The 14,163-nt window shown below is 34.4% G+C and overlaps 2 protein-coding genes across 4 annotated transcripts; one reads left to right on the top strand and one right to left on the bottom strand.

Moving 5' to 3' along the window:
* Positions 1-147: 147 nt before the first annotated feature.
* Positions 148-4,193, bottom strand: LOC107860767 (B2 protein). 2 transcript variants are annotated; one of them, XM_016706240.2, is made up of 6 exons: positions 3,987-4,193; positions 2,452-3,020; positions 1,958-2,058; positions 852-935; positions 654-764; positions 148-558 (listed from the first exon to the last, which is right to left on the bottom strand). In XM_016706240.2, the coding sequence occupies exons 2-6, from the start codon at positions 3,008-3,010 to the stop codon at positions 517-519; spliced, it is 897 nt and encodes a 298-aa protein (XP_016561726.1). In that variant the 5' UTR covers positions 3,011-3,020; positions 3,987-4,193; the 3' UTR covers positions 148-516. The 2 variants fall into 2 exon arrangements, with proteins under 2 accessions (XP_016561726.1, XP_016561727.1); XM_016706241.2 differs by lacking the exon at positions 3,987-4,193 and adding an exon at positions 3,863-3,958.
* A 4,934-nt stretch (positions 4,194-9,127) lies between these two features.
* On the top strand, positions 9,128-13,293 carry LOC107860768 (mitochondrial import receptor subunit TOM20). 2 transcript variants are annotated; one of them, XM_016706243.2, is made up of 6 exons: positions 9,128-9,536; positions 9,868-9,946; positions 10,766-10,935; positions 11,023-11,070; positions 12,186-12,275; positions 12,917-13,293. In XM_016706243.2, the coding sequence occupies exons 1-6, from the start codon at positions 9,438-9,440 to the stop codon at positions 13,046-13,048; spliced, it is 618 nt and encodes a 205-aa protein (XP_016561729.2). In that variant the 5' UTR covers positions 9,128-9,437; the 3' UTR covers positions 13,049-13,293. The 2 variants fall into 2 exon arrangements, with proteins under 2 accessions (XP_016561729.2, XP_047263603.1); XM_047407647.1 differs by lacking the exon at positions 9,128-9,536 and having other exon boundaries at positions 9,869-9,946; positions 10,647-10,935.
* The last annotated feature ends 870 nt before the right edge of the window (positions 13,294-14,163 follow it).

Raw genomic sequence — 14,163 nt, 5'->3', positions numbered from 1 at the left:
TCACATAACTCTAATCACTATTCCATAATGAGCCAAGAGAGCGGCGGCAAAGTTTCTGCAAAACTTGTTGCTGGATACACTTTCACCATCAGCCCAATATTTTTAAGACAAAGTCACACCAAATTCCTTGGTGGATACACACAGGCATTTCCAAAAAGGAAATAAATGTTTAACAAGTTGTGCAGTACAATACGGATGACGCAGAGTTCCTCGGCAGACATAGAAACACATTCGATCTTGACCAATTACATATTGTCTTGTCTCAAGTTTACTGTAAGATAAAATAGCTAAGCAAACACCTTCAGACATAAGCATTGCACTTATTTGGCTTACACAAGCCAATCCTAAGTTTATGAACTCCTAACCAGACCTGTCCCCAAAGCTTACGCTATGGAAATCTACAGACAGCACACTGCATGCAGTGTAATTACACACACCACAAACCTATAACATTTCACATAGGCTACAGTTGCTTTAGGCTTACTAGTACAGGACGCTAGCTAGTGCACATAGCTCCTAGACACCAGCTTTCTCACAGAGATCTAGCAAGTCCAAAGTCTGCAAAAATCAATAAGGTTTCAAGGGTTAAAAATATGTGGTCTGCCATTATAACAGGTGCATGGAACTTATATGTGAATAGAATCTCATCTTACCTCAGGCACAGAGAGCTCCAGGCGGAACTTGGGGCCATCATAATGATGTAGAACTGGTCTAAAAGCATCTTCCTCCAAAGGGTTACAAACTTTCCGTACACGGATCCTCACCTAAGCATTAAGTACGTGAAACTATGAAAATCTATACAGATCCTTCAAAAGCCTCAATAGCAAATGAGCTGTAATTCATAAGCTTACCTGAGCAGGGAACCTTGATTCTCCTTTGCACTTCTTATCCTCCCAGGCAGTTGGATCAATGTTGGAGCCTCCAAAACTCGTAGCCTGCCCAGATAGTTCAAAGAAAAAGTTACAGGCCAAGCTGGAGACTAATTGGATTGAATCCATTTTTTCTTTAATATTTAATGATCATTGCACAAAAGACAGTTGGAGAAGTAACAAGATATGCCCTTCACTGAAGCTATTTAACAAAAGAAGCTCATGGTGCTCATATCTAACAATATGCAGTTATCAGAACTCATTTTTGGCTAGAAATATGAGGCCAGCAAGTTCATGCTCAGGCCAAAAGCCACAAAATCACAAGGTTCCCGATTAAGTATACAGCACATGAAGATTCCGCCTTCTCCTGGTCGAGTTTTGCTTCTAATCTCTCTCTGAGTCTCTAGTTCGTTACCTTCTACTACCGATCTTCTCCCTCTGCTGCTACTGGAGCTACTGGATATCGACCTAAGAGATACTAGACCGGATGCGGGAGGAAAGGATGCTGCTATTGATGGACTGGTGCTACCTTCCATTCTAGAAGCGGTAGCTTCCCGCCTCCCTCGGGGTGAGAAGTTCCCTTCCCTTTTCTAAAATGTCTGAGTGGTCTGCTCAGCAAACGTACAAAGTGGACTGCAGTTTGGCTGACCCTCTTCTTCCTATTTGGGTTGGGTTGACCCAGAAGTACAGTAAGAAGGAATGGAACCACTGGAGAGTCGTCTTTGCCCAAGTGTGAACTGCAGACGACTGACTTTGGAAGCGGAACACGAACCTATTTCCGCTATTCCGGGTTCTTGTTGAGCGTAGCGAAATCAAGGTTGATGATAAAGTCAGCGCAAGGTAAGAAAATTTTCTAACCACGGAATTAAGAAAGTCTGGTAGGAGAAGAAGCATCTACTCTTTGTATGAATATAAATCTTATGCTTCATACTGCAAGCACTCATATACAACGATGTTAATCTGTAGGGAATGCAGCATCCAACATGATATTTGTTGTTAATTTGCTCTTTAGTTATAGAAATGTAAAACAGTTTATCTATCATCATTTTGAACTCACGCCAGTATACCCAAAAGTTTCTGCAACTAACCTCAAAGATACCATGCAGCTGGTGAGTAGTGTAATTATATAGGAACAAGGGTAACCCTGGTGTTATTGCCCTCACAGAATCTCTGTATCTAGGAGGAAGGCCTGCAAGCAAATGATTGGAGTTGAGAAGAGGAGATAACAATCAGAAAGAAATCACTTCCTAGTCATCATCTATTTATCAATGATCTTAACTTTTGTCGTTAATTGGCTATGTTGTGATTGGAGTTGAGGATAGGTGATAGCAATTCCCAAGAAGAGTCTACTTAGAGCTATCTAGTAACAAAGTCGAAATTCATTTTTGTCAATTGTTGGCTAGTTGCTCTATGAGCTTCTATAATAAAATAAAAAAGCATAAACCACTGGTTGTCAACTAAGCAGGTTCAAGATGCAGTTATCCAACTAGTCACAAAACATTAAATCCCTGGCTATTGAATACCAAACACAATAGTACACCTAGGTTGACAATGCTTAACATGATAGGGGAAAGGTAATTACCGAAGAGCAGGCGTTTTAAGTCTTCCTGCATTGTGTCGTTGTTACAAACAAATATATATCCACCAAGAACCTCATTCTTCGGCAGTGTCTCAGCAGCAGGCAGAGTCTTAAACCTTTTGTCAGCAGAGTTATTTCCATTGGTGCTCTCAGTGTTGTTATTGTTATTCTTGGCAGGTTCCTTGGTATAGATGCTAGTGTTGAGCTTGCTTAAGGAAGAATTTCCCAAGCTGTTAAAATTGGGTTTAAGATAAACTGGATTTGCATTGTAAATGCTATCTACAATGTGATTCTTGCTCATATTTTCAGTCATCTTGGTATCCAAATTTAACATATTGAAGTTAAGGCTTTCCCACTTGTTATCTTCTTGAAACATATTATTACCCCTTGGCCTAATTTCAGCTGAGCTCTTTGAAAAGTCAAGGTTATTCCTGCGTTCGCCCTTGTACTTCACCTGCTCAGCCAATTTTAGAGCAGCTGTTGACCATTTATGATCCTCAGAAACTTTTGATTGTCCTCGAAGCTCGTCACCGAATTGCCAATAGCTGTGCATATTCTCCATGTTGCAATATCTGATGACAGAAGTACATGCCTTAAGAATGCCTTAAAAATATCTGTAAAATGCTAATTTTTTTAAAAGAAGCATAAACAAGTTCATACGTAGTCACCAATCATGATAAGTGAATCAACCATAGCAATTCAATCTATAGGAGCATATGATAGAAAGCAGAAACAAAAGAAACAACTTTCTAACTCAACAAGTAGCATTATTTGAACTTGATATAGATCGCTAATTTGTCTTGTAAATATATGACACCTGGACTAACTCAACCAAAAAAGCTAACTCGTGAGGGAAGGCCCAAGTCCATATAAGCAGACCAGACCACCAGTCCATTCCATAACCAATGAGCGACTCTAACACCCCTTCACGCCCAAGCCCAACTAGAGTGTGGATCAGGAGCCCAAACAGGAATGGACCATGGGCGTTACACTAATACCATGTAAAGGTATGCAACCTAAGCCTAACTCAACCCCAAAAGCTAGTACACATGAGCAGGTCATAAGTCCATTCCCCAACCAAACTGACACTCTTAACCCAATCTAACAAGTCTCAACAATCAACATCAAGGCGATTGCAACATGAACAATAAATCACCTAACTCTGTAGAAAAGGGATCCCTATAGAAGAATATGGTTTGTCGGCATAAACAGAAAACTTGGAAAACCTATAAGCAACATTAATTAATTATATAAATAGCAATTCAGCAGCATTTTCAATGTGACAAAGTAGCTAACTTCACAAAGCAAAAGAGATCAAAGAAACAAAATGGATATAAACATTGAACCGATCCGATGAATGGGAGATTAAGTGAAAATGTAGGAATATACAAATAAGGCCAGAATTAAATCTTACTGTACTACAAAAAGCAAACTAGCAGATCACAGAAACCCTATATTTTGGGGATTTAAAGCTAGAGTTACAGAACTGAAAGAGTGAAAGTGAATTAAAGTAATAAATAATTAAAAAAAAAAATTACCTTTATCACTTCGGCTGCGAAGACCCGGAAGATGCGACGGAGGAGAACGTAGTACAGATTTTTGGTTATTTATATATCCAATTTCAGCTGAAATGACCTTACCTTTTGACTTAATCACAGTACTGCCATGGTCGAGCGGCTCGGTGTATTTAGTCACGCGTGAAATGCGGTGAAAATTTAGTGCTGTCGGTTGAGTAATGGCCCCTCGGATTTGATTTATTTTTATTTTAAATTTATTATGAATGTATTTATATTATACTAAATGTATCAATAGAAGAGCTAGGTTATAGATAAAATATATCAAGATCTAGTTTATATATCTTTTAATTAAAAAATAAAAGTAAATTTCACTTATAATTGTAAATTATCCTCAAGAATCTGATTGTAAAATCATCCTCAAGGATGATGATCTCTCATCTCTCGAGAAATAAAGAAGTCTCTCTTTCCTCTCTCTGTTTATTCTTCTTTATTCTTGCTTTTATATTTCATAACAAAATTTATGATTTTTCTTTCGGATTTCATCTCATGTATATTAAAATTGAGAAAATTTTAAAAATAGCAACTAATACATAAATATGACCATAAACTTGACATCAAATTATAATTTTGACCTTAAACTTTAACAGTGCACAAATATAACCTTTAACTATTCAAAATTGCACAAATATGACCTCCGATCCTACATGGCAAAACGTGTGTTCAACACGCAAAATTGGGCGCGTCCATTTTAAAATCTAAGGGTATAATACATAAATATGACTTTAAACTTTGACAGTGCACAAATATGATCTTTAAATGACTTTTCACTATTATTTTCGGCCCAAAGATAAAAATGACATCTAATTTATTTTTTCATTGCGAAAAAAGAGCAATATTAAAGATTTATTAATTAGGTGGGTCAGCCTCATACGAAAAAATCGCGCGGATATGTATATATATTATAAAGCAGTGGGCGAATTTAAGTTATATAATATATCTAAATATAATTTATTTAAATATTAAATTAAAGATGAAACTATACTAATAATAAAAAAAATTATAGTTTTAATAAAACGTTATTAAGGATAGTAGTAGTAGTATATTAGATTAATGTTATTACAATGTTACTAAATTAATGTTATTACAATGTTACTAAATTAATGTTATTAAATTAATGCAGGGACGGACCTACGTGGTTGCCATGGGGTTCATCCGAACCATCTCGATAAAAAAATTATGTTATATATATAAGGTAGAAAATCTATATTTATGTACGTATATTAATGTTGAACCACATGAAACAAGACACTTAGATAGCCCAGTGATGTTATTTGCTCTTCTTAGGCGCTTCCTTCAACCTACTGCGCGGGTTCAATTTTTTAATTAAAAAAAAAATTAGGTGTTGTTGCTATAGAAATAAATAAAAATAATTAAAAAAAAAAAAACGACGTCGTTTTAACACAAAAAATAAAACTTTGACAGTGCACAGATATGACCTTTTATTATTCAAAACTGCACAAATATGACCTCCCTCCAAGTCAACCCTTTTAACGACGTGGCACCGTGTGATTGGATTACCTTTCCATATAGGCGCGAGTGAAACTCACGCATGAGGTTGCAAAATCGGAGGTCATATTTGTTCAGATTTTGAATAGTTAAATGTCCTATTTATGCACTATCAAAGTTTAAGGTCAAAATTATAATTTGGTGTCAAATTTAGAGTCATATTTATGTATTATCTCTATAAACTATAATTATAACTTTTATATCAACTGTTTCATAATTACGAAAAATAATAAATTGTATTTTATATTTAAGTAAAAAATATTGCTATATAAATATATATACAAATTGAATAGTACAAGGAAGTAAGTGTCCTTAATTCATGTTACATTTAATAATAAAGATCAATTTTCCTAATATGACTCTTCTATTTCTCCTTTTTTATCCTTTTCTGCTTTTTTTTTTACTTTTTTTTTTTATTTCTAATATTTTTCTATTTCTTTTCCTATTTTCATTTCCTTTTTATCGTTTTATTCTTTTATTTTATTTTTTCTTTTCATTTTATTTTAACTCTTCTATTTCTTTTCCTTTTCTCCTTTTCCTTTGTTTTTTCTTTTTCATTTTCTTTTTTTTTTCTTTTTTTCTTTTCCTATTTTTGTTTCTTCTTCATTTTTCTATTTTTTTTATTTTTATTTTTACGCTTATATTTCTAGCTTTTGTTTTTCTTTCTTCTTTTTTTCGTTTTCACCTCTTTTTCTTTTTTGCTTTTTTCTTTTTCTATTTTTAAAATTTTTTTTACTCTTCTATCTCTTGCTTTTATTTTAAAAAGACACATATCTATATTACATATATATATTCAAAAAATATACAAAATAAATAGACATACAAATCTGCATATGTATTTACTATATAAAACATACACACGAACACAGATGTATATATACTAGTTTAGGTATACGCGCGAATACTTTATTGAGTTCAAATGTTACACTGAATATGATATTTGTCTAAATAATAAAGATAAATACAATAATTAAATTTAATATCTTTTGAAGAATTTATTTAATTAAACCTAAATTTTACCAACAACAAAAAAAAATAGTCAAAGTCAGGGCATCATATTGATACAGTGTTTAATTCTGTAGTCAAGAGGTAATCACCATGATTCAATTTAGAAGAATTATGTGATAATAACCAAGAGTATCCAAAACAATTAAGTAGGTAAATAAACAAGAGCAAAAGAATTTGAAAATAATAATATTTTCTAAGCTATGTACGCCAAGTTTATTTTCAATAAGTAAATTAATTTCTTCGGTAGATTAACGTGTATCTTAATATTTGAAGTATTTTCTTAATAGAGTCCTATTTTAGGAGTATTTTTCTATCTTATTTTAGGAGTATTTTTCTAATTGATCAATACAAATGAAAAATATTAATTGATTCACTTTTCTAAAGGTATTCACACTTTTAATATATTATAAATTATAAATTATAGATATAGATTATATATATATATATATATATATATATATATATATATATATATATATGCATATGTATTTACTGAAATTTATATTTGACTCATATGTATATATGAACATATAGGACACGAAATCTCTATAACAAAAAGTGACATAATACATTTGTCAAATTACACTTAAACTACACATTTCTTCTTCATGATGTAGACACCAAAAATATTATTATGACGAAAAATACGTATCATTCATAAATACACATGCATTAATCATAAATACACATGTGTTATTCATAAATAGATATGCATAACTGAAAAATACCTATGCATTTCTGAAAAAATACATATGCATTAGTCATAAATACATATACACACTGAAAAAGTATGTATGTATTATTCATAAATACATTTGCATCTATAAAATTAAGTTGAACTAAAAATATATTTTCAAATCAATAAATATAGTATGCAGCCCCATAAATATGTATGAATAACTAAAAAATACATATGTACTATTCAAATACATCTGCATATCTGAAAAAATACACATGCATTGATCATAAATACACATGCAATCTGGTAAAAAACATATGTATTATTCATAAATATATATATGCATAACTGAAATATACATATGCATTACTTATAAATACACATGCACAACTAAAAAAATATATATTCTTCCTTTTCGTTTGACTTTCTATTTTTCACATATTTTTACATTTTTTGGGATTTTGAAAATGAATGTTTTCTCAATATTTTTCGTTTCAAAGATTTCTTCAAAATAACCCATCAAACCTCCATTGCATGCCCCTTTCACCAATAACCCCCTTCATGAAAATATAGGTACACAAAGTTTTTTATTTTTAAACAAGTAGCCCTCCTTCAATTCAAATTTAGGAGTTCTAACTTCGTTGTCCTCAATAACAATTTGCATACACCTATTCAAGTTCACTTGACACTCTTCAAAGACTCTTTCAAAATCATCATCATTAGAATACAGCTCCTTCAAACTCTCAAAATCCATCAACCTAGAAGTCAGGGTATTCATCAATGCATATTTTTTAGATAAAGCACTCGACACAATATTTTCTTTACCTTGCTTATAATTAATCACATATGAAAAAAACTCAGTGAACTCTATCCACTCAACATGCCTCACATTAAGCTTATTTTGGACCCTAATATGCTTCAAAGCCTCGTGATCGAATGTAATTATAAATTTCTTATGCCATAAATAATGTTGCCAAAGTGCTAAAGCTCTCACTAGGGCATAGAGTTTTTTTGTCATAGGTAAAATATTGCAATGAAACTCCGCTTAATTTCTCACTAAAGTATGCTATGGATTTTCCTTTTTGCATCAAGACAACACCAATGCCTACTCCACTAACATCACACTCAATTCCAAACATCTTTTCAAAGATGAAAAGTTGAAGTAATGGAGTGAAACTAAGATTCTCTTCCAAGATTTTAAAGGCGTCCTCTTATTTACTATCCCAAATGAAAGACGTATCCTTCTTAATGACCTCGATTAGAGGAGCGACTAAAGAACTAAAACCCTTCACAAATCTCCTATAAAAAATTGTCAATCCATGAAAGCTTCCAACATCATTAATGGACTTAGGAGTTGACTAACTTCTAATAGCCTTTACCTTTTCATCATCCACCTCGGCTCCTCTTGAACTTACAACAAAGCCAAGAAAAATAATATGGTACACACGAAAAGAACATCTTTTAAATTTCACATACAACTTTTTATTTCTCATCACATCAAATATCATTATCAAATGTTGCACATGGTCATCCAAACACCTGCTATAAACTAAAATATCATCAAAATAAATTACAACAAAATTATTAATAAATGACTTAAGCACATGGTTCATTAACTGCATGAAAGTGCTTGGTGTATTGGTTAGCCCAAAAGACATCATCATCCACTCATATGATTCGAACTTAGTTTTAAAAATGATTTTTCATCCTCCTCCGAATTTCATCCGAATTTAATGATATCCGCTTCTCAAATCAATTTTAGAAAATAAGGTAGAAAAACACAATTCATCTAGCACACCATCAAGTCCAAAAATGGAATGCCAATATTTTATTAATGACATGACAATCTACACACATCATCCATATCCCATCCTTTTTAAATACTAAAATTCCGAATACCGCACATGAACTTAAACTTTCGCTCACCAAACCATTATTCACAAGTTACTCCGCTTGTCTTTTCACTTCTTGTAAATCGTCTCTATTTCTAAGTTCTGTCCAGCCCATCGAATCAGGAAGAGACCCATTTTGACATGGTGTGGAATGGGCCCAGTCCAGATGCTAACTTGCTCGGCAAGTCCGCTGATATTTCACTTCACACAGAAAAACACGTGGACGAGGACTGACAGAGGTTTTAGATTTAGAACTTGGAACCCCAACACACAAAGTTATCGAAGGAAGGCAAAGGGATTTACTACGTTTTTTGAGTAGCAGTCATCATGGTGGATATGCAAAGCGATTTCGATCGGCTCCTCTTCTTCGAACATGCTCGCAAGAATGCCGAAACCACTTATGCTAAAGACCCTCTCGATGCTGAGGTACTTACTTCTTCTTTTCTGGTGAGATTTAGGTTTCGTTTGGTTCGGAAACAAGTTATTCGGGGATTAATTAATCCGAGATTAGCTATTCCGAATTAATTATCCCACTCTCAGGTGTGACAAAAATGACACTGTAATCTCGGGATGATGCATTGTATAAAAATAAAATAAAAAATGAGATACACTCATTATAAAAATTAATCACGGGATTAATTATCCCTTACCAAACGAACCGTTAGTGCACCAGGCTCGGGCTGCCTTTTTATCTATGCCTTTCTATATCTGTATTGGCTAAGGAATTGGGATTTTTATTTCCAATCAATTTATGCAGAATTTGACGAAATGGGGAGGTGCCTTGTTGGAATTATCACAGTTCCAGCCTCTCAACGAATCAAAGAAGATGATTTCTGGTATTGCTTTCTGTTATTAAGCTTAGTACTAGTATTGTAATCATGCTAGAAAACCTAGAATTTTCTACTGGACAATGTTGTCCCTTTGTAGAATGCTCTCAGAGTTATCCAGTTGTTAATTTAATTAATTCTTGTCAAAGAATCACTCCAAAACGTTAATTCAATGAATGTGAAGGGGCCTAAGGGCCTAGTTAGATAGGAAGAGATCAGTTAAACTTTTTTTGCCTTTGCCAACCTTGGTCTCTGATGATCTTCATTCCAACTTCATCAATCAATAGGCGACACCATAATTGTAAACCTTTTGAACAACTTGAATGCCCCTTTAAATCGGATACGAGATACATTTCAACACTCTCCCGACAAACAATCAAATCGGGGTTTTCATATGAACTTCTGCATGGACTTGCAAGTGTGAGAAATGACTTGGCACTGAGTCCATATGAAAGAATCTAAAGTTTTGAGCATTTGATGCAAAACCTAAGAAAATGAGTAGAGGAATGGGATATTTTAAACACCTTGGATGCCTTTTTATAGCAGCTGGATCATAGTTGGGATATTGCTTTTCATGGTTAAATAGTCAAAAAATTTTGTTATTTCACTTTAAGACCATGTATTTTCTTGAAATGGTAAGTATTATAGATGTTAAAGATCAGTACTAAGAGCTTTAAGACCATACTATTGAGGTATACTTCTTTTGCAGAAGGAAATGTTTGTAGGATGGGTTGAAATCTTGGGCCTTTTCTGGTAATAAGTTGATGGAACTGGCGATAGTGTTCATATTATCTGTTCTTGTCTTTAATTGCGCAAAATACTGTCTAGATGCTATTTCAAAGTTGGAGGAGGCTTTGGAGGTTAATCCACAGAAGCATGACGCCAATTGGTGTTTGGGGAATGCATATACGTCCCAGGGATTTCTAAATCCCGATGAAGATGAAGCTAAGATTTACTTTGACAAAGCAGCCCAGTGCTTCCAGAATGCTGTTGAGGCGGTATATTTTTTTTCTCTATGCAGATTGTGATATTTTTAGTGTTTTATGGGAGGCTCATTTTCATAGATTTGTTCTTGTAAACTGTAGGATCCAGCAAATGAGCTCTATCAGAAATCATTTGAAGTTTCTTCCAAGGTAAAGTTAGGGTTATTAGTATATTTAATGTGCTGAGTTCTTGTCACACGTTTAAGTATTCCTACAAGTAGTTTCATGTATACTTGGAGGGGCTTTCCTCTTATTGATTGTTTGGTGCGGTGTGCCGTCAATTTTCTTATTCCTTTCCTTCATAAAAATAATGTCATCTATCAGATGAAGTTCTATGTGTATGTGATTCACAGCACGATTGCTCAGAATATTGTGGCATGAGGGAGCCTTTTCTCTTCCAATCAGCTAATACGAGCACATAATTCATTCTGTTAGAGTAAAATGCTTTTTTCTTGTTGTTGATGAAGTGTATCCTAATTTTAGATGTTAGGAGTAGAAGAAAACATCAAACTAGTTGATGTATGTGGAAGGAAAAATTTATGAAGCCAGTCTTTCAATGTAAACATTATTCAGAAAGTCCGTGGTCTAGTTTGGGATTAGCCATCTCCTCCCATCCTCTAACAAATTACTTCACCAATTCATTGAACTCTGGTACGCTGGGCAGTTACATTATTACTGATTAGGCACACTAAATTGCTTGCACTATGTATTTTGTGAAGAAAAATCCCTGCCCCAAATGTGATTTAGCATCTATGCAATGGCTTCACATTCGGTAGATACTTTGAATTTCACTTGCATTTATTTACCCACTCCTTGTGCATGTTTTAGTTCTTCAAATTTGTCCATTGGAAATTATGATTTTTACAATGTTGCCTTTCTTAAAAAATAAAAAGAATTATGATATGTACACTTTTTAAACAATGAGTTTGGGTATCAGAATGTTTGTCTTTTCCTCTCTATTATTAAACAAACATACTGTAGGATTCTACGGATAGTTCATAGGTTCATATTTCTAAGGTGGCAAAGGATTGAAAGGAATTTGACGTTGCATTTCATTGCATCTTAGTTTGTCGAATGAGTAGTATGCTGGTTTTCTGTTTATTGATATATCTAATATATTTGTAAATGTCCTTCTAGGTGATTCATTCTGCAAATGGAATTACTCTTATTTATCATTTTATGGGAACCAATTGTCCTTATTTATTATTTTATCATGTATGAATGTTCTTTCGGTTTGTTATTCATGTTCTTGTACACTATTTCAGACTCCAGAGTTGCATGCCCAGATTCACAAACAAGGTCATGTTGTTCAACAAGCTATGGGACCAGGACCTTCTACATCAACAAGTACAAAGGTATACATTTCAGTTTCCCCCACCCCCCCGATGCAAGCAATTCTCGCCCGTTGATATATTTCTATTGATTCAAGCTACTTCATTGTTGTTCACTACAAGTACTTCCTACTTTTTTTCTTCTTGTATGTGGTGTGGGTTTTTCTCCAAGGTGCATACTCTGTGCGCAATCCCTTCTAAGACTACAAAATTATAAACTTTACGCATCCAAGGGCGTGACTTAGTGATCAATGAAGTTGATTAAGAATCACGAGATCTCGGGTTCAAATCTCAGCAGAGATAAAAACACTATGATGGATCTTTCCATCTGTCCAGTTACCTGGTACTTGTTGGTGGGATGTGAGGTGACAATTATTCTGTGGAATTAGTCAAGGTGTGTGCAAGCTGACCTGGACACCATGATTATTTAAAAAAAAATTAATTAGAAACCCTGTGTGGAAATTTGTCTTCATCATAGTTTGCTTTTGTTTCTGTTTATTTTTTTTGGTTCTTTGTTGAAGTTGTTTAACATTTTTTCCATTCTTGTTCTGTTTCTTTGAAGTATTGAAATTCAAAAATCAGTCAAGCTGACTTCATCGAGCTGAGATTTCACATTGTCAGAGGACTTGTTTAACCTTCCATTATTTGTTTGCTCGTGCATTCAGGCTCCGAAGAAGAAGACCAGTGATCTGAAGTATGACATTATGGGATGGGTAATACTTGCTGTTGGACTCGTTGCGTGGGTTGGTTTTGCAAAATCTAATGTGCCTCCACAAGCGCCTCCTCCTCCAAGATAAAGCCACAATACATTCTTACAGGCCAAAATACATGATGGAGTTTTTTCATGCATAAAATCTTTTGGCTATTCAAACTTAGCCATATAGCTAGGGTTTGCTGGTGTAATAGATTTTGAATTAGGCCGTCTTTTTTCCTTTGATTCATATTAGTTATAAAATGATTTCGTGAAGCTGTTTCATAATATTGTGTTTGCACTCCTGGTTTGACTTCTGCCATTTGCCTCTCTATTTTAGTTGGTTTTTAATTGCTGGTCGTTGCACATCAATGTTCTATTTGGCTTAGCAAATTCAGAAATAATGTTTTAGTTAACTCGTGGATATCTGATGGGTAATGTTCCGTAGGATAAGGTAAGATTTAATTTTTTGGAACCCGCGCATGTCGGGATTTTTATTGCGTCAAGCTGCCTCTTGTGGTTTATAGTGCAATCTTCCATATGGTAGATTCATGCGGGTTCTTTATTGCGTCAAGCTACCTGTTGTGGTTTATTGTCACGCCCCAAAATTCCATCGGGCCGGACTGGCACCCGAAGCCGAGAAGGCCCGGGAGAACCCGTTCAAATACCTGTACTTTCACTTACATGTCACCAAAAATTGGACAGCACTTCGTTGCATATAGAAGGATCTAATTACCTGTATCAGCACAACACGCACAAATATATATATATATATATATATTTGGCCGTCGGGGCTACGACATATACAAATATAACATTACTATATAAACTTCCATGACTTTACCCTTCCTTATGTCTACAAAGCCTCTAGGATATACATGACATAACTAGGGTCGGGACAAACCCCCGCCCACACATGACTCCTGTACAATAACAAAATATAAGGAACCGACTCGAAAAGCTCCGAAGCAAACTGGAGCTCACCAACAACAGCTGTATGACCTGGCTCCTATTTGTGCTGTGTATGAGCTGAGGTACCTGTGCCTGCAGCATGAAATGCAGGTCCCCCGTGAGGGACGTCAGTACGAAATATGTACTGAGTATGTAAAGCTGTAAATAATCACATATGATATAGGAGCTCAATAGAAATCAGAAACAAGTGAATAAGTCGTAATAGGAGTGGACCACACTTACTAGAACTTGTGACAACCTGTACATTGT

This window comes from Capsicum annuum, chromosome 2, assembly GCF_002878395.1.
Source record: "Capsicum annuum cultivar UCD-10X-F1 chromosome 2, UCD10Xv1.1, whole genome shotgun sequence".
Lineage (NCBI taxonomy): Eukaryota > Viridiplantae > Streptophyta > Magnoliopsida > Solanales > Solanaceae > Capsicum > Capsicum annuum.
The sequence above is the reverse complement of the archived record's forward strand: the minus strand, read 5'-3'. Positions and strand labels throughout refer to the sequence as shown.

Coding starts and splice junctions, on each gene's coding strand:
- LOC107860767 (XM_016706240.2), bottom strand. CDS start 3,010: ATGGAGAATATGCACAGCTATTGGCAATTCGGTGACGAGCTTCGAGGA. Junction 936..1,957: donor AGCTGCATGGTATCTTTGAG/GTTAGTTGCAGA, acceptor CTATCTGGGCAG/GCTACGAGTTTTGGAGGCTC. Junction 765..851: donor AATCAAGGTTCCCTGCTCAG/GTAAGCTTATGA, acceptor CTTAATGCTTAG/GTGAGGATCCGTGTACGGAA.
- LOC107860768 (XM_016706243.2), top strand. CDS start 9,438: ATGGTGGATATGCAAAGCGATTTCGATCGGCTCCTCTTCTTCGAACAT. Junction 9,947..10,765: donor ATCAAAGAAGATGATTTCTG/GTATTGCTTTCT, acceptor AATACTGTCTAG/ATGCTATTTCAAAGTTGGAG. Junction 12,276..12,916: donor CTACATCAACAAGTACAAAG/GTATACATTTCA, acceptor TCGTGCATTCAG/GCTCCGAAGAAGAAGACCAG.